The sequence below is a fragment of the Entelurus aequoreus genome, linkage group LG08 (assembly GCF_033978785.1).
Source record: "Entelurus aequoreus isolate RoL-2023_Sb linkage group LG08, RoL_Eaeq_v1.1, whole genome shotgun sequence".
NCBI classification, from domain to species: domain Eukaryota; kingdom Metazoa; phylum Chordata; class Actinopteri; order Syngnathiformes; family Syngnathidae; genus Entelurus; species Entelurus aequoreus.
Window position 1 is genome coordinate 25,130,718 of NC_084738.1, and position 19,143 is coordinate 25,149,860.

At 39.7% G+C, this 19,143-nt stretch overlaps 1 protein-coding gene across 4 annotated transcripts in view; it reads right to left on the reverse strand.

Moving 5' to 3' along the window:
• Positions 1–1,968: 1,968 nt before the first annotated feature.
• Positions 1,969–19,143, reverse strand: part of tom1l2 (target of myb1 like 2 membrane trafficking protein) — a 30,983-nt gene continuing 13,808 nt past the window's right edge. For 2 of the 4 annotated variants that reach the window (XM_062056094.1, XM_062056093.1), the window contains exons 4-15: positions 12,698–12,847; positions 12,029–12,163; positions 11,807–11,953; positions 10,370–10,486; positions 9,675–9,808; positions 9,527–9,578; positions 5,782–5,950; positions 5,576–5,702; positions 5,398–5,473; positions 4,454–4,513; positions 3,617–3,653; positions 1,969–3,548 (exon numbers count right to left, since the gene is read on the reverse strand). In XM_062056094.1, coding sequence (XP_061912078.1) covers positions 3,400–3,548; positions 3,617–3,653; positions 4,454–4,513; positions 5,398–5,473; positions 5,576–5,702; positions 5,782–5,950; positions 9,527–9,578; positions 9,675–9,808; positions 10,370–10,486; positions 11,807–11,953; positions 12,029–12,163; positions 12,698–12,847 — 1,353 coding nt within the window. In that variant the 3' untranslated portion in view covers positions 1,969–3,399. The remainder of the gene's footprint in view (positions 3,549–3,616; positions 3,654–4,453; positions 4,514–5,397; positions 5,474–5,575; positions 5,703–5,781; positions 5,951–9,526; positions 9,579–9,674; positions 9,809–10,369; positions 10,487–11,806; positions 11,954–12,028; positions 12,164–12,697; positions 12,848–19,143) is intronic. The other 2 variants (XM_062056096.1, XM_062056095.1) reach the window with 2 other exon arrangements.

The window sequence follows — 19,143 nt, forward strand, 5'->3', positions numbered from 1 at the left end:
TTTGATTAGTACATAAAAACTGAGCATTTTTGTATTTTTTGGGGGGGATACAGCTCTTCTGTTGGATGTCATTTATAAACAAACAAATAAATAAACATGCAAACAAATAAACAAATAAATAAGAGACAATGGATGGATGAATGGAATAAATAAACAAATACATTACATAAATGAATGACTGAATGAATGAATAGACAAAAGTTAAAAGTATACGTTTAGTTGTGTAAAGACCAAGTTGTGTTGCAGAGCAGGAACATAGCACGAATGGCTGAGTTGACACGCAATGCAACTTCTATGCGCCACAGCTGTGGCCACTGTCACGCTGAAGCAGACAATGGCGCTATTCTGCCAGCAGGAGGTGCTAAAAACCAGGAGTGGGAAAAGTGGGACTTGGCACTAAGTTGGTATGGAGGGTCAATTGGATCAGAATGAAATAAATGAATACATCTTTGAATAATGACTAAAATTTTTCATTGAATAATTGAAATCAGAAATAAATACATAAATGTGCTACTATATGCCATACAATTAATTTAATGTAAAATAATTATATTTAACTATTTAATTGATTATATGAATATTTATGAAGTTATTCAATTAATTATAGCACAACTAATTTAATGTAAAATAATTATATTTAACTATTTAATTGATTATATGAATATTTGTGAAATTATTCAATTAATTATAGCACAACTGAATTATTTATTGTAAACTATTTTGGGATATGATTATTTCATAGATGGATGGATGATTTGTCTATGAGTTATTCTATAAACCTGCATTGCAGCTTCATCAATTTATTTTATTTGTGAAGCTCAAGGCCACAGCATCATATTAGGCCCGCCTGTGGACTTTGATGGGCAAATTTGACGGATAAAATAAATGCATGAAGCTGCCACACAGGTTTATTAAATAAATGAATAAATAATTAAAACATGAAATAATTAGTGAAAAAAAGTGTTATGTGAAATTTATTAAATACTGAAACAATTAAAACATTATTTTTTACATTAATTTAATTAACACATTCCATTGAATTGTGAATGAAATGATTAAGTAACGAAAATTAATTAGTTAAATAAATATAATTTTACATTTCACAAATTACATATTTAAGTCCCTTTTTAAAGATCAATTTTCGTCCGATTTGACCCTCCATACTTTGGAGCCTCCAGAATTCCATGAACATCTACACTTGTAACAATTGAATGTAAAATACATTGTGGAAAAAAAAGATTACATAATGAACATTTTTATACTTTTACAAGAAATAAATGTACACATTTATTAATCTAATTCACTTGTCAAATATTGAAATAAAGTAAATATTTTACATTTATTATAACATAATTAACAACATAAACCTACTCAGTGGCCTTGTGGTTAGAATGTCCGCCCTGAAACTGATAGGTCATTTCATTCTATTCCATTTGATACTCCATTCATTATATGTTGGAGTCTCCAGAATTCCATGAAAATCTGCAATGACAATACATTGGACTTGACCAGAAATACTGTAACCAAGCGAGGCACCATTGTAATATTTTACTTGCCTACGATAGACAATTGCTGCACCTTTCCGTTATTTTGACTTTTTCATTACGAGCGCTGCGGTCTAAAACAAACAAAAACATTTACATTTGTAGGACCTAATCTACCAAGCTGTGTAGGGACTATTACACGTCTAACAGTCCAAATGTGGCTCTTGACACAAACTGGAGTCTTGGGGGCCCCTTCCTTTTGACTGGGAAAACATGTTCTCCATCCAGACAGAGCAAAATGAGAGGGGGCTCTGGTTGCAGGATGAGGCGATTCCAGGCGTCAAATTGGGGAGCCCCTTTTGTGGGGCCCACCGACACCCTGAGAGGTGCTTGAAATAAAGCAGGTGTGGGGGAACTTACATAAGCATGGGTTCATTACACTTGATCTCAATTAGACTTATCAATGACACAACTCAAGAGGATGTCACACTGCTAACGGTCCATTTATTTAGAGATCATGCAGGAGTCAAACAACACAAAGAGAAACGATGAGGCAGAATATTCCACTTCTCTTCTTGGTGTCCAGTGATGCACCAAGAAACACAAGTGTTGCTCTTCTAGGATCCGGTTACAAATCACCAACAAAAAAATACCACATGAGCACAAACGGACTGAACAATGTGTTGTCCTCAGTGGGAAAAAATTGACCACTGGAGAGGATGTGGGATTGGAAAAAAAAAAAAAAAAAAAGTGATGATTCCTTCATGTGCCCTTGAAGTGTTTACATTCAACCCAGATCAACACCCACATAACACAATGCATCAGCCAGCAGCGTTGTAGAAAACACACCTCAACTCCATAAAAAGCCACAAAAATAAACAAGTGTCCCTTCATGACCAATTCCTATAATATACTCCTTACAGAACAATAAAACATTTTAAAATAGTCATCTGATGGGGAATTCTTGAATTAATTACATCCAGAAGTGCTTATCCCTTAGTTGATTTACAGTACGAGTTCAAGTGCAAGCTCGCGGAACACGTTTGTTTTCAAGTCAAGAGGAAAATGTCAAACGAGCTCATTTCTGGGGAACAACTAGAGGCCCTGAAAAGGTCAGCATATACAGGAAGTGCCGGGATTGTGACGCAATCATGTGGTTTCTCCTTTCAGCATCCAGATAAAGTTGGTTTCTCCTTACAGCATCCTGATAAAGTAACACAAGTTGGTCCTCAAGACTGGTCCTCAAGACTATCAAATACGATGCGGTTGGCCAAAAAACGCTTACCAGAATCACAAACATAAACAGCAACTTTAGGCCTAATGAGCCTCAGCATATATGTGACCAACACGGCTAACTACAAAACAAAAAGGCATGTTGGACCCCATATAATAACACACAGTAGTGTGCAGCAGGTACGCCAAACTAAAGTCCCTTCTCTTTGTGGAAAGAATTAAACGCAGCAGGGTCGGCATCCCTAAAAATACAGCAGCCAGGAAGCAGCCCACCTCCACAATTCCACTGATATTAATAAATCTCTTTTAAACATATGCAGCTTAAAATATACACAGAAAAAGGGACATTTGTAATTTACAGATTTACAACTCATGCAGATTTGTAGAGGACCAAACGGAAACAATATTCCTGCAGGAATGATTAGCAAACTGAAGGCGCTTCAAAACCAAATAACTTGCGAGGTAATACATGCCAGGAGACAAAAAGGGGCACCTTGTTTAGAAATGTCAACACGCTAGCATGGAGACTCTTCACAAACACACACGTAGACGGACTTCAATAAACGAACAATAAAGGGACTTAAACATTATGAAAATAGACCGTTTGTTAGGTTTTCCCTTTCAATGAGGATAAATCTCTGTAGTGGACTTGAGTGTAGTGTTTTGGATTTTTCTTTTCTTTCTACATGGCGAACAAAGTGTCCTCTGGTCTTTCTGGCTTCTTGCGGCTAGGTGTTTCCTGCGCCACGCCCAGGTCGCCACTAGGGGGAGACGGCAGGCTGGGGACCGCCTCCGCAGCTTTGGCTCGCTCCTCCAGGAACTTGTCAAACTCTGCAACAAGGAAATAAAAAAAAATGTGCACTGCACAAAAAGCACATTAGAATCAAGTGGTTCCCTACCTTCGCTCGTCACACCTTCCTCTCCGTCATCCCCTTTCTGTGGATAAAGAGATGATAGCGTTACATTTGAACACAACACAGAAAAAACACTCCAGTTCATAATGGAAGCAACATGCAAACATTCTCAATGAATTCACACTCACCTGGTCGATTTTATTAAACTGATAAGAACCACCTTGCCAGCCGATTAGTACCCACCCAAAAATGTTAATGAAAACACAGTAATGCATTTAGACAATTAAACACTCACAAACCCAAAGATGGTAATATTAAAGGCATATTTGTGTAAAATGAGCATAAACTTTGAAGCTGTAGATGCATACACTTTTGTTGTACTGACTACAACGGACACACTGAAAAAACACATTTTAATTACCAAAACAAGACGTAATGTTAAGGAGACTTACATCATGATGTTACAAAAACAATAGGTCGTCTTTATGCAACACCTTTTAGAAAAAAATTGTTTGAGCATTTTAATTGATTTTTTGTCTTTTCATTGAGGCCCAAATACTCCTATGTAGTATTTAGCCGGTTATCAAGACTTAATAGAGCATTAACACTAAAGAAAATCTTGTCTCAGGACTGAAGGCAGATGAATTAAGAAAGCTTCTTATATGATCATTTTTACAAAATGCTGTGAATGCCAGGTGATGCCCAGAAAAGAGGTGTTAGTAAAGTTAGCTATAGATTGTAATAGGTCAGAGGAAAAACAAATGTGAAAAGATTATTGTTTTAATAGAATTGTTACTTAAATAATAAAAGGACAAAACAGTATGAAAAAGGAAAAAGAAAGACAGAAATAATAAAACAAAATGTAAATCATGATAGGCTCACCACATCAGTACTTAGCCACTCCTCTATGTCATCCATGACAGAGGAATGGCCTCCAACACACTAGAGGGGGACATCAAAAGGGCCGTGGGTGGCCAACGGGGGAAGCAAAACCACAAAAGAAAACAAACCCCAGCCCCAAAATTGAATATGACTTATTTTGTATGAATTTAGAAAACATTTGTGATGACAAAAAGTTAAAATAAAAACTTAAACCGTGCAAGTGGGGCACATTTCTAACTACAGTTAGCACATTTGCTAACGAAGTAAATCATATACCTGTATGCTCTGATAATAGCCAGGGTGTTTATTTACCTCATCAGCAAAGAGTGTTAATTGGAAGCAGGCACCAAATGAAGCAAGGTTGCTATAAAAACAGGTAGGTATTTTAATAATCATTTGGAGCGCATGAGAAAGTGGAAAGGAAAAGTTATGTCTCTTTCACCTCACCACATTTTATAAAAAATGTTGCGCAGTAAAACAACAACAGGAAGCAAGGTTGTAATAGCAGTTACTTAAATAGGAGCGTTAATTGAAGCATTTACGGTAATTTAGATTTGTTTGATGTGTCCTTTAAAAAAGCAAGCTATTTTATACATGACTCAATTATGACATATGCATTTATGAAACATTTATAAATTACTGTTTGCCTTACTCTCACAGCACTTCAAAGCCTAAAGCTAAATTAAAGCAGTTTTACAACAGCAATAAATGCTCTGTAGAGCTAAATTAATTCAGTTTGCACTACTTAACTGGAAAGGCATGATGTCTTGTATGTTACTAAGTCAATTAGAAATAACAACTAACCACTTATTATTATCATAATTAAGATTTAAAAAATAATTATTTTTCCTATGTGTTGGCTGGATTAGAGTTGCATTTGCCCGTGTCTATGCTTCAGACTGTTACAACACACATAACATTCTAATACGTTTAATGGGACTCACCGCTCCTGTGCTATGCTGTTGGACGCTCAGAGTGGGAGGAAGAGATGCAAGAGTGCGGCTGTCCTCTGCTGGAGGCCTGAGGCAGAAGGAGTTAGGACACGGTGCGTTAAATAAAAACAGGTTTTGTACCAATTAAATGTTAAGAGTTTTTCCAGCCGATTCATTAATTGTGCATTACATATTGGGGGGTTCAGGAAGTGTCCCGGTCCTGGTTTGGGCAAAGACGTCAAACTCGTCCTGAGAGGGTGGAGGTTTGCAGCTGGACAAAGAGCTTAGGGTGCTGCTGACGCTGTCAGCGCCCACGTCTGCAGGGCAGGGAACATAAATATACCTCTCATTCACAGCATATAATTGACGGGACGTCCCATATGGACGTAGACATACCGAGTCCAGCTAGGCGAGATGCTAGAGTGGCCGGGGAAGACGGTCTTCCTGCAGTGGCGGTGACGTTTGCAGGCAAGCTGGTAGGGGCTGTGTTCGATATATTGCTGACCACTGCTGGGGAGGCGGGGCCCAGGTCTATGAGGTTATCCTCTGTGGCTTCACTTAGGACCTGGAGAAGGAGAAACACATACTAAATGAACAAAGCAGAGTGGACTGCAAAAATGTGCGGCGACAACAAAACGATTGTTGCAAGGAGTCCCACAGGGAACGTGTTTACGTCCACTGATGATGACAACTATGCCACAAATACACATGTACCATTCAGGTGTGGGATTAAAAAGCAACTTCAGGGGAGCATGACATGGTCTGATTATGGAAAAAATGTGTTTCTTTAGGGGTTGTTTTGAATACCACCTGGCCTGTTTTTTTCTTCTTTATAAAAACCCCTTAAGATCAACAAAAAGGAGGGGGCATCAGATCGTCAAAGTTGTGTAGGAGGAAGATTACATTTTTACTGACACCAAGCAAAAAGCGTACGTACTGGTTTTATTGTTTGTATTATCGTCCAGGTCCGTAAAACATTGGCTGTTTGGGGCTTTATAGGCCTTGTTCACACTACTGGTCAATGCTGATTTTTTTGCCCATATGTGACCTGTATAGGATTTTTCCATGTCACGGTGAACAGTGCAATTTCAAATATTTAATATCCGACACAGGCCTCTTTCGTATTTAGAAACCCATCCATCCATTTCCTACTGCTTGTCCCTTTCGGGGTAGAAATAAATCGGGATATACAGTATATGCGATGTGTCCTCAATTTGAACGCTCACACACTCACATTCATCTGACCAGAACTTCATCAAAAAGTGATAAGCGTCACAATTATTTGCAAAAATAGAAGGTTATAAAATAAATAGTCTACAACGGAGCAGAAAACAGGTGAAAATAATATGATTTAAGGACTCATGTGGAACTTCAACCACTCCTGGCTCTGACTGCTCACCCACAGACACGCTCTTCAAGCAGACATCGAAGCAAATTATCCCGTAAAACTACCAGAGCCAAAATACTTGTTCTCTTCCTTCTTAATCTTCTATGCAACAATTTGCTTCAGACAATGTTGACTTTGATCGCACAAAATCCTTGAAATTGCCACAAATGCGCCAGTACTGAGACCGACTAGAGCTGAAACCATTTTTACTTCCGTAAACACTGCAGTGCATGCAAAGTAATGACATCATGTCCGCATGCGGGTCAGATTGCATTCACATTAGACATTTTTTATTTATTTAATTAAATTATTATTTTTTTAAATCTGAACAGCGACTAAAAAGATACACTACTGTTCAAAAGTTTGGGGTCACATTGAAATGTCCTTATTTTTTAAGGAAAAGCACTGTACTTTTCAATGAAGATAACTTTAAACTAGTCTCAACTTTAAAGAAATACACTCTATACATTGCTAATGTGGTAAATGACTATTCTAGCTGCAAATGTCTGGTTTTTGGTGCAATATCTACATAGTTGTATAGAGGCCCATTTCCAGCAACTATCACTCCAGTGTTCTAATGGTACAATGTGTTTGCTCATTGGCTCAGAAGGCTAATTGATGATTAGAAAACCCTTGTGCAATCATGTTCACACATCTGAAAACAGTTTAGCTCGTTACAGAAGCTACAAAACTGACCTTCCTTTGAGCAGATTGAGTTTCTGGAGCATCACATTTGTGGGGTCAATTAAACGCTCAAAATGGCCAGAAAAAGAGAACTCTCATCTGAAACCCGACAGTCTATTCTTGCTCTTAGAAATGAAGGCTATTCCACAAAATTGTTTGGGTGACCCCAAACTTTTGAACGGTAGTGTAGTTTTTTACAAAAAAAATTTGAATTGGGAATCTGACCTTGCAGTGTGAACGTAGCCATAGACAACACATGCCAAACATGGTGAAAGTTACCGTTTTAAATGTCTGTGTTGGATCAAACTACTTAAAGGGGAGCTGCTCTTTTTTGTGGAATTTTGCATATCATTCACAATCTTCATGTGAGACAAGCAGACAAGTTATTTTTTAATGCATTCTAACTCGTAAATGAACGTTAGCAAAAGTCAGCTAACAATGCGCTTTATAGGCTCTATTGCGCCTATAAAGTGCTCTAAAAACATCCAAAAACCTCCTCCGTTTTATATACACGTTGTAAGTATATGTATTGTAGTAACAGGCACATTAATAATAACGTAATATTAACATATTTTATTAATTTTAAACATATGGCGGCATATTCATTTCACAGATGCATCACGTTTGTTTTTCCCTTCAATCAATCAAAGTTTATTTATATATATCACAAGTGTCTCAAAGGGCTGCACAACAACACTACTCATGCAGACTTCATAAGAAACTCCAAAGACTACTTTGGGACAAATGATGATCCAGAACATTAACCTTTGGAGCCTGAATATAAGGAGGATGATCTACAAATTTTAGAACCTGTGTGCTGAACATATCAAGCTTTAGTGAAACACTATAATGCAGCAGTATCAAGTGCTAAACAAGAAATACTAACTACGAACATAATAAAACAACCACTTACAGTACAATGTCTGCTCTCGCTGGGATGCTGACTGATGAGATGTTCATATCTTCAAGTTTAGATTAATAATTAATCATAATTCACCCAGAGGTAAAAAAATAAAATAAAAATGGGGGTCTAAGTTGGATGTCAAAGTTGACCAACTTCTTGGTTTATTGCTACATATTTCTACTAATCTAGGTGATAGGCATGATTCATAATCAAGAATTAACTTTCACTAATTTAGATGAGGCGATGCACCAGCTCACCGGCTTAGTATGTCACTACTGTAGCTACTTAAGCTTGTTAGCTCTCTGGGATCACGGCACCACTAAAAGTAGTTAGTCTGTGTTTGTGCTTGTAATAGCAATATTGCTAATACTTGGTTAATATTCAGGTCACAAGATTTAAATGGAGCGATGTTGCTGGATTTTGGATGCTTCTTTAGAGGGCTTTATAACTTTCCTCCAGTCGCTGCATTGTTACCCACCTCATATTTATATATAAAGTACAAATTGGAATGCATAAAAATAGAGAAACACATGTTCTTGTCCTACATAGGTATTGTGAATGATAGGCAAAAATGTTTTTAAAGTGCAGTTCCCCTTCAACAGAGCGATGTAGTCGTTTAGGAAGGTCAACACAGTTTTTTCATACTTGCCTGTTTCAGCTAGCCCAAGAAACAGAAACAAAAGGAATAGAAAAGGGAGACAGTGAATACAATTAGCATGCCAGGAAAATGACAATGTCACAGCAACTATGGGGGGGGGGGGGGAATGTGCTTTATTAACATGATACAAAACAAGAAAGCAGCTAGATATCTCAACAATGTGGCGACGTCCGTTACATAAATGTCTGTATTTACAAAGAAAATTTGTAATGAATATTTGTAATAATGCCCAAACTGTACGATGCAGTGTTTTAGTTTGAGAGTAAAGATGTTCCCCCATAAAACGCATGTTGTTTTTTACATTGTGTGTATAGAAATGTGTAACTAATAATTGCAATGAGGACCATGTGTTTGTGTTGAGTGTTCCATATAATCAGGCTTGAATATCAGTGCTGCAATTGACCATTCAAGTCACAATACAAAGTTGTGATGTTAATGAATGAGACATGTCATGCAGTGGTGGGTGCAACAGTAGCACTGAATGACTGACAATGAAGCATCAACCTACCCCGTTGTTGACACCCTGAGCTGTAGACCTTCCAGACCTGAATCTCTCATATCTGATGCAGAGAAAGACCAAAGCACAGGGAAAATCGTAATGATGGGTTGATCCAGTATGCAAACATTAATATGTGACACGACGTAAAGGCTATCACCTTTCATAGCGCAAGAAGATGTTATTGAGGTCGTCGTTTACGTGCAGCAGCTCCTCAGTCACCGTCTCGTTGGAGACACAGGAGATGAGCTCCACTATCCTCTGCTGCATAGCTCTGCAAGTCCTGTTTAACTCCTGAATGCACACAGTAGCGCAAAGGCAATAAGAAGCTGGACCGCACCTCCCTATACGCTTAAGGCCCTACGATTCATGGGGGCCTTAAATGTAAAATGTCAATTTGTAAATGACAGGGTAGTTCATATTTAACTTCAGCGCAAACTTGCTCCTAAACCCTTCATGCTCAATCACTGATAAAAATATAATTTCCCTAGACATCCTCACTGTCTGCCGTGGTGCGCAGCGTTACAGCTGGTCTCGAAATGCAGGCATATTGGTTTCGAACCCCATGTGGAGGTTAACCAATGTATGTTTAGATTATGTTTAATTTGTTATTTTGCACAAAAAAAGTATCTTGAACAATTTATTTCCTATGAAAATGTTTTAGTACAAAGCATTGCATCAATTAAATTCACGTTTGATTAAAAAGTATAACAACGTTTTGCATTTTTTTTAAAAAGGGTAAAACCAATTTGTAATGGCAAGAGGGGGCTATGTTTAGGGCCCCAATTTAGCCAGGGGTGACCCAGATAAAACGCATGCAAAACCTCACATTTGCATATATGCTTCTCTCCTTGCCTGTAGTAACTCGTAGTCTGAGGCGTCCTCCTGTCCTGGGACCATCTCAGTCAGCATCTCTGACATGACCTTAGTGTTGCCTCGAACAACATCCAACTCGCTTCGCAGTCTGCAAATCTGTCAGGCAAATAAAAACAACTCAATGTAAAAATAGGAATACATATACATGATACAGTGGAACCTCGATTTACGAAAGCCTCAATTAGCGACCTTTTCAGTCTATGAACTTTTAGATCGAGCTAAATATGCCTTTGTGGGAACAATATCTCGGCGTACGAACGCTCTATATTCATTCATTTTGTGTGCCGCTGGGAGCCCAATGGGGGCTGCCCTTTTGATGACATCACTTCCTGTGCAGGCGGGCACGGCCATTAAGAAGAGGCGAGACCCCTGACGTCACATCCTGTTTACATATTTGCGAGGAGTACGTGGCTCCGGTGGCGCCAATGGCGCATGGACTGGCTCACAAATATAGAAGAAACAAATCCACAATTGCAACATTAGAAAAAAAACATTTATAGGGTTGCTGGCTTTGTTAAAAGGGTTAAAAATATTTGCAAGAACAGAGAGAACATGCAAGACCCGGCCGAAAAACTGTTCCTCGTGTGGATGAATGAGAAGCAGCTCGCAGGTAATGGCATTTCCAGAGGTGAACATGCGGGGACCAGTACGGAAGAACAATTTAAGGTAAACCATGGGTGGTAGGAAAAGGTTACAAAATTTGTTTTTAACGGTGATGAGACCAGGCTTTTTTTGGAAAAAGATGGTTAAGCGGACTTATATCACAGCTGAGGTGAAGGCACAACCACGACAAGCCTTTAGCGGTGACTAAAGTTAAAGTTAAAGTACCAATGATCGTCACACACACACTAGGTGTGGTGAAATTTGTCCTATGCATTTGACCAATCCCCTTTTTCACCCCCTGGGAGGTGAGGCGAGCAGTGAGCAGCAGCGGTGGCCGCGCCCGGGAATCATTGTTGGTGATTTAACCCCCAATTCTAACCCTTGATGCTCAGTGCCACGCAGGGAAGTAATGGATCCCTTTTTTATAGTCTTTGGTATGACTCGGCCGGGTATTGAACTCACGACCTACCGATCTCAGGGTGGACACTCTAACCACAAGGCCACTGAGCAGGTGAAGTCAAGCCAATGTTTTTTACTACTTTGAAACTCCCAGACTGCTCAAAAAAATGCCACAAATATTAACTGAGACCAGGACACAAGTTAAAAATAATTTTCCTATGTTTGGTTTTTTATTTTAGCAACATGGTTGATAACATTTTGAAGAGCACCATGTGTGCGCACATATTGACAGTTAAGCTTGCTGTTGTGCATTAATCCATTATGAAATGAGTCTCAAAATGTTGGCCTTATAGTCAAAGTGCATACATACACTGAAGTACAGTTTACTAGTGTGCATTATTTTCTCACAGGTACCTGTTCAGGTGTTGGGTTGATTGCTCCAGAAGGTTGAATATTTGGAACTTGAGGGGTGGGGTGGGCTGGTGGAACCACGTGTGGTGCAGGCTTGGAAGGGGCGGTGTACTTATGTAGAACGGAGTCTCCCTCCGGTGCCGATGCGGTCTGGAATAAAGCAATCCATTCGACTAAAAGACCATCTGGACGTGTGTGTTTTCCTGCCAACATTCAACTGCTTACCGACTGAGGTGTGTGTATGGGCGAAAGAGTCTCCAGGTCTGACATTGGGAACTCAATGCCTTTCCGTTTTAGTTCCTCATAAATTTGAACGACACCTGTTAGGTCTGGACTGCTCCTGAATGCATCGGCCCATGCCTGGACAAGCAGAAACAACAATCTTTAAATGTAACTTAAAGGAAATCAATTAACCTTTTGTGTTTTTGTCAGTTTCTGAACAGGATTACACAAAAACAGGCTGATCTGGTGGGGCTATTATATTTTATTTTTTTATGTATAAGAAATGCACTGCAACCACAATATATCCCACCTGGCAGCAAAAACGAGACTGCATCATTGGAACCACATGAGGACTTTCTAAACAAACACGTCAACAATACATGAACCAACTTGTTACTCTAATTGTTTGACAAACACTGCTATGCGTCTCTCTGGATCAATGCTGTGGTCATCTGCTGGAAATAAGAGCGTTGCAAGGTTACCTGAGCTGAGCTTGGCAACATGAGCTGCTCACTGGGTGAAGAGTCTAGAGACACCCTACTTTGCCTGAGGCTTTATCATAGCATGAGTGGACACAATGTGAACTGCTGCATAACCATTCTACAACAATGCACTGCATTGAAAACATTGCTCTTTAAATGTACTGCATTAAAAATATTGCTGTGATCTTACCCGAATAAGGGCCAGCACTTTGTCTTGAACGATAGTGGGAGGGTTGTTTTTAGGAGAGATGATTTTAACAAGAACGCCATCAATAAAGTCCCTGCTGGTGACCAGAGCGTGAAACCGGTGGCCACAGTTTTTTACACCAGTCTCCAGCACCTGATGGAAACATATGCAATCTCATCATAAACGTTAAGATAAAAAAAGTTTTGCTTTCAAAATCCAATAATAAGGTTGCTTTAATCAAATTAGGAATGTGTACAGTACAACTCCCTAAACCCCCTAGCAAAAATACAAAATGGTTCATTCCAGGTGGTAGCGGAAAATCCAGCATTGAACACTTCACTGTTCACTAAACAAAGATGTATAATAAATATACCGGTAATTTAATAAAACTATTTGTGGCAGCATCGGACAAAATTATGTTTAAATTTTACTTTTGCATCTTATAACGTAGTCAGTGCATCCGTTAAGTATTCACAGCGCTTCAATTTTACCACATATTGTTATGTTACAGCCTTTTTCCAAAATGCAATGAATTCATTTTTGTCCTCCAAAGTTTACAGACAATACACGCCATATTGACAATGTGAAAATGTTTTTTTTTTTTTTTTAATTTTTGAAAATGTATTAAAATGAAAATTAAGAATTTACATGTACATAAGTATTCACAGCCTTTGCTCAATACGTTGTTAATGCACCTTGGCAGCAATTACAGCCTAAAGTATTTTTGAATACAATGCTACAAGTTTGGGACACTATCTTTGTGCAGTTAAAAGTTAAAGTCCCAACGACAGTCACACACACACACACTAAGTGTGGTGAAATTATCCTCTGCATTTGACCCATCCCCATGTTCACCCCATGGGAGGATGGGAGGTGAGGGGAGCAGTGAGCAGCAGCGGTGGCCGCGGTCAGGAATCATTTGGTGATTTAGAACCTTTATTTAACCAGATAAGAAAACCCATTGAGATCAAGATCTCTTTCACAAGGGTGACCTGGCCAAGAGGTCAACAGCACATGTCACAGAGCAGTTTCAAAAATAATACATTAAGACATACATTTTAAAATACATAAGAGAACTGTAAAACAACAGAGATTTACATCTTTAAAAACACAGGCACTGTGCAAACGTTTCTCGCTGTTTGTCCCTCAGGACAGAACGGAAGGCTCCAAATGGAAGTAGTTCTGTAAGTTTCAGTTTCGTCTGCAATGCATTCCATGCCATAGGGGCAGCAATGCCAAAAGCTCTTTTGCCAAATTCAGTCCGTACATGAGGAACAGTTAAAACATACAAATTGTTAGAACGTAATGCGTAAGAGCTGCTTTTTCTTTGTAACAGAGTACACAAGTATGGAGGTATTAAACCTAAAAGAGCCTTATAAATGATAGTCAGCCAATGTGTGTATCTGCGTGCACTCAATGAAGATAAGTCTGACTTCATATACAGTTGACAATGGTGGGTGGGACTACGACAGCCAGTAACAAATCTTAGTGCTGAATGAAAAACAGTGTCCAAGGACTGGAGGCATTTAGATGAAGCACTAAAATAAAGCGGGTCTCCATAATCAATTACAGGCAAGATAGTTGCTGTCACCAATTTCTTTCTGACTTTAAGAGAGAAGCAGTTTTTATTTCTAAAAAAGAAACCAAGCTTTACCCTACCTAAGCTTAGAGACCAAGTTGTTAATATGGGCTTTAAATGAAAGCTCCTGATCAAGAGTAAAACCCAAGTACTTGTAATTTAAGACCTGCTCTATAGGGTTTCCATTTGATGTTACAATATTTGGAATATTTTTCCAGTAGCACCCTTGAATGAGAGAAAACCATTACTTTGCTTTTATCTGTATTTAAAACCAATTTAAGATCAAATAAGCGAGCCTGGATGACATCAAAAGCAGCTTGTAAAAACTCAAAAGCCTGAGTGATGGAGGTTGAACAGCAATAAATAATGGTGTCGTTTGCATAAAAATGGTACATTGCATTTGACAAATTATTACAAAGATTATTTATGTAGATAGAAAATAAAATGGGCCCCAGCACTGAGCCTTGTGGAACACCTTTGGTAATGTCCAGTAATGAAGAGGTGGTCCCAGCCACCTGTACACGTTGTGTTCTGCTGGAGAGATAGTCTGTGAACCAAGCAACCAAGCATTTAACCCCCAATTCCAACCCTTGATGCTGAGTGCCAAGCAGGGAGGTAATGGGTCCCATTTTTATAGTCTTTGGTATGACTCGGCCGGGGTTTGAACTCACAACCTTCCAGTCTCAGGGCGGACACTCTAACCACAAGGCCACTGAGCAAGTCCATTCCACTTTGCACCACCTCTTAATCTCCATGAGGTTGGATGGGAAGCGTCGGTGCGCAGCCATTTTTAGATCTCTCCAGAGATGTTCATTCAGATTCAAGTCAGAGCTCTGGCTGGGCCACTTAAGGACATGGACAGAGTTGTCTTGAAACCATTCCTTTGATATCTTGGCTGTGTCCTTCGGGTCGTTGTCCTGCTGAAAGATCAACGGTTGCCTCAGTCAGAGTTCAAGAGCGCTCTGGAGCAGGTTTTCACCTAGGATGTCTCTGTACATTGATGCATTCCTCTTTCCCTCTATCCTGACAAGCCTCCCAGTTCCTGCTGCTGAAAAACATCTCAACAGCATGATGCTGCCACCACAATTCATCACTATAGGTATGGCATTGGTCTGGTGAAGAGCGATGTCTGGTTTCCTCCAAACATGACTTCTGTAATTCACGCCAAAGAGGAATGACTTGTCTGGCCAAGCTGCTATACAAATCTGATTGGTGGATTGCTGCAGAGATGGTTTTCCTTCCGGAAGGTTCTTCTCTCTCTCCACAGAGGAATGCTGTAGCTCTGATAGAGTGACCATCGGGTTCTTGGTCACCTCCCAGACTAGGGCCCTTTTCCAGTTTAGATGTGCTATTTAGGACCTTCAAGGCAGCAGATATTTTTCTGTACCCTTCCCCAGATTTGTGCCTTGAGACAATCTTGTCTCGGAAGTCTACAGACAATACATTCAACTTCAATCTTGGTTAGTGCTCTGCCATGCAGGGTCAAGTGTGTGCCTTTCCAAATTATTTCTAACCAACTGAATCTACTACAGATGGACTCCAATTAAGCATGATCAGTTGAAACAAGATGCCCCTGAGCTCACTTTTGAGCTTTGTGCAAAGGCTGTGAATACATATGTACATGTGTTTAGTTAGCTTTTTTAAAATTATTTTAATACATTTGCAAACATTTCTAAAAAAACTAACTTATTCAGTGTTATGAAGGGTTATTGTGTGTAGAACTAGAGGACAAAAATGAATTTATTGCATTTTGCAATAAGGTTGTAACATATCAAAATGTGGAAAAAGTGAAGCTCTGCGAATACTTTTTGAATGCACTGTAATTGTGGTGTGTTCAAAGACTCTCGAGAAAAGTTCAAAACCGAGGTGTCTCTAGTTTTTAAAGACAGGGGAGGTTTGTCCTCCAGCAGATGCACTAATAAAACTATAATCCAGTGACGTGCAGTCACTAGAGGTAGGTGAGGCGGGGCCTCACCTGCCATCATGGAAAGAAAAAAAATGTAAAAAGAAAAAAAAATAATTAAATTGTTGTATGTATCCAGTGATTATACTATAAAGTTATTTTCCATTTAACTTCACCAGTTCTAGATTATTTTTATTCAAAATCGCTGAATTTTCACATTTGCCGTTCAAATACTGAGAAGAGACGGTGCGGTGATCAGCAGCCAGTTGAGGCACGTCACTCAGTTGTGCCTCAACATGGATTGCGCAATGACTCGGCTAACTGCTGGCCTGCTGTGCAGTGAGACCGTATTGCTCTATGAACTATATTATACATTTCCATAGTTTAGTTAGCTGAGGTATATAATGTACAGTGTATTTTGTCAACAACTGTATGTGTGTAAGTATTTCTTGTGCTGAGCGATCATAAAACTGCTGCGAAGACTCACTGGCTGAGGCTCGCCTCGCAGTAATCCCGCCTCCTTGTCCCGGTGCAGCCCCGCCGTAGAAAACGGGAGGGGGGGGGGGGGGGGGGGTCGGCTCATGTTATATCAACTAAAGCAGTGGTCCCCAACCACCGGTCCGTGGCCCGGTACCGGGCTGCGGCCGCACAGGAAATAAAAAAAATAAAAAAAGTTTTTTTTTATTTTTTATTAAATCAACATAGAAAACACAATATATACATTATATATTAATATAAATCAATACAGTCTGCAGGGATACAGTCCGTAAGCACACATGATTGTATTTCTTTATGACAAAAAAAAAAATCTTTTTTTTCCTTTTTTTACTCACCCCCCCCCCCCCCCCCCCCCTTTCAAGCATTGACGGGTCCGCAAGTACAAAAAGGTTGGGGACCACTAAACTAAAGCCTACACTTAAACTTTCCACGTGCAAGATTGAATCTATTGTAACCTATTTTTATGGGCTTTCCTCTTTGTGATGTTAATTCTTTTTTTTTTTTTTTATTTTTTTTTTTATAATGTCCTGCCCAGCTTCTCGGGCAAATCATATAGCAGATGTAGATGCCCATATCGGCTGTTCAGATTTACTTTACAAAAGAGAAGTGTAGGATACTTCTCTTGTTGCCTTACTTGTATTTTGACTTTATTAAATGTATTTATATTATCATTTGGTGCAGCCGGGCCGGAGCAGGAGGGGATAGAAAGAGAGAAAAAGGAAGACAGAGGGGGGAATTGTGGGGACAAGAGGGGGATTAGACAGAGAGACAAAAACAACAACAGCAAACACAACAACAACAGAGCAACATCAGCAAATACGACATGTACAAATATGATGGTAAAAGTAATAGCAAATAAGCAGTTAGCGAAAATTAAAAAAAAAAAAAAAAATACAGAAATGACAATGAGCATTATTACACTAAAAATGGAGCAATATGAATACCAATAGAAATAGTGCTATTGATAATAAACAATACCAGTACTTTACCTTTATTATCAACAATACAATTGTTCAAATGCAACAATACATATACGTAATGATAACTTGAGATACGAAAGAATGCAGAAAAATGGAGGGGAAGAAAGAGAAGCAACCTTAACCTTGTAGATTGTTATAGTAACAATAGGTTAAGCTTTGTCAGTGTGCCATGTGTTATACCCAGTTTACCCTAGGGCAACAACGTTAATATATGTTTGATGAAACGTGATTATGTGCATGAGTGTATGTGTGCATATGTACTTGTATATGTACAGTATGTGTATGTGTGCTTGTACAGTGAATGTATATGTACAGTATGTGTATATGTGTGTACAGCGAATGTATATGTACAGTATGTGTATACAGTATGTGTGTTTGAACAGTGAATGTATATGTACAGTATGTGTAAATGTGTGTTTGTACAGTGAATGTATATGTACAGTATATGTATGTGTGTGTTTGTACAGTGAATGTATGTGTAGTATGTGTGTGTTTGTACAGTGAATGTATATGTACAGTATGTGTATATGTATGTTTTTACAGTGAATGTATATGTACAGTATGTGTATACAGTATGTTTGTATAATGAATGTGCGTGTGGATGTACGAACTTTGAGTGTGTAAATATGTACTGTATTTATTTGTATATGTATGTGGGAGCGTAGGTACCTATGTATGTCTGTATGTATGTGTGTGAGTATATGTGAATTTGCATGTACAATACATTTGACTCCCAGTGTGTGCGGGAGCCAGAGTACGGCCCCAGCCTCCCCGAGAACCCATCTCACAAACAGTAGGTGTGGTGCCCAGGGAACCAGGGGCCACCGCCCCCACGCAGCCAAGACGGACAGCGACAGGAACCCCAGAGCCTGGCCCACCGTGCCGCCCACAAGGGCCAGCAGCAGGCCACAGACAGACGCACCCGGCAGAGGACAAGGCACGAGAAAAACAGGGGGAAGCCAGACCCCAAGCCAGCGAGAGACCACACCCCACACGGACAGAAAGGCGGGACGCCCCGCCCGAGGGGCCCGGAGACCCCCCGCAACCGGACGGGAAGACCGCCCCCGCCCCACCGGCAACAGGGCCCCCACGAGCCCCCCCCCCACCCCCGGAGAGCGCGGCGAGGCCAGCCCACGGCCACCCCACCCAAGCCGGCCGCCACAGGACCACCCAGCACGGGGCCACAGGAACCACCCACCCCACCCGCAGGGACCCCAACGATGGAGATGGAACAACCAGCAACCGCCCCGCCGAGTCCCCCCCCCCGAGGTAGGGGAATAAATAAATAAAATAAATAAATACATAATAATAATAATAATAATATTAATAAAATATATTTTTTTTAAAAAGGGGGGGAAAAATAAATAAATAAATAATTAAATCTATTTATAAAAATAAATAAATAAATAAAAAAAGAATTAAAAGAAGATCACAGACATGCTGACACACAAGGTCGCTACCCCAACAACTGGCTGACTCGCAGCACCTC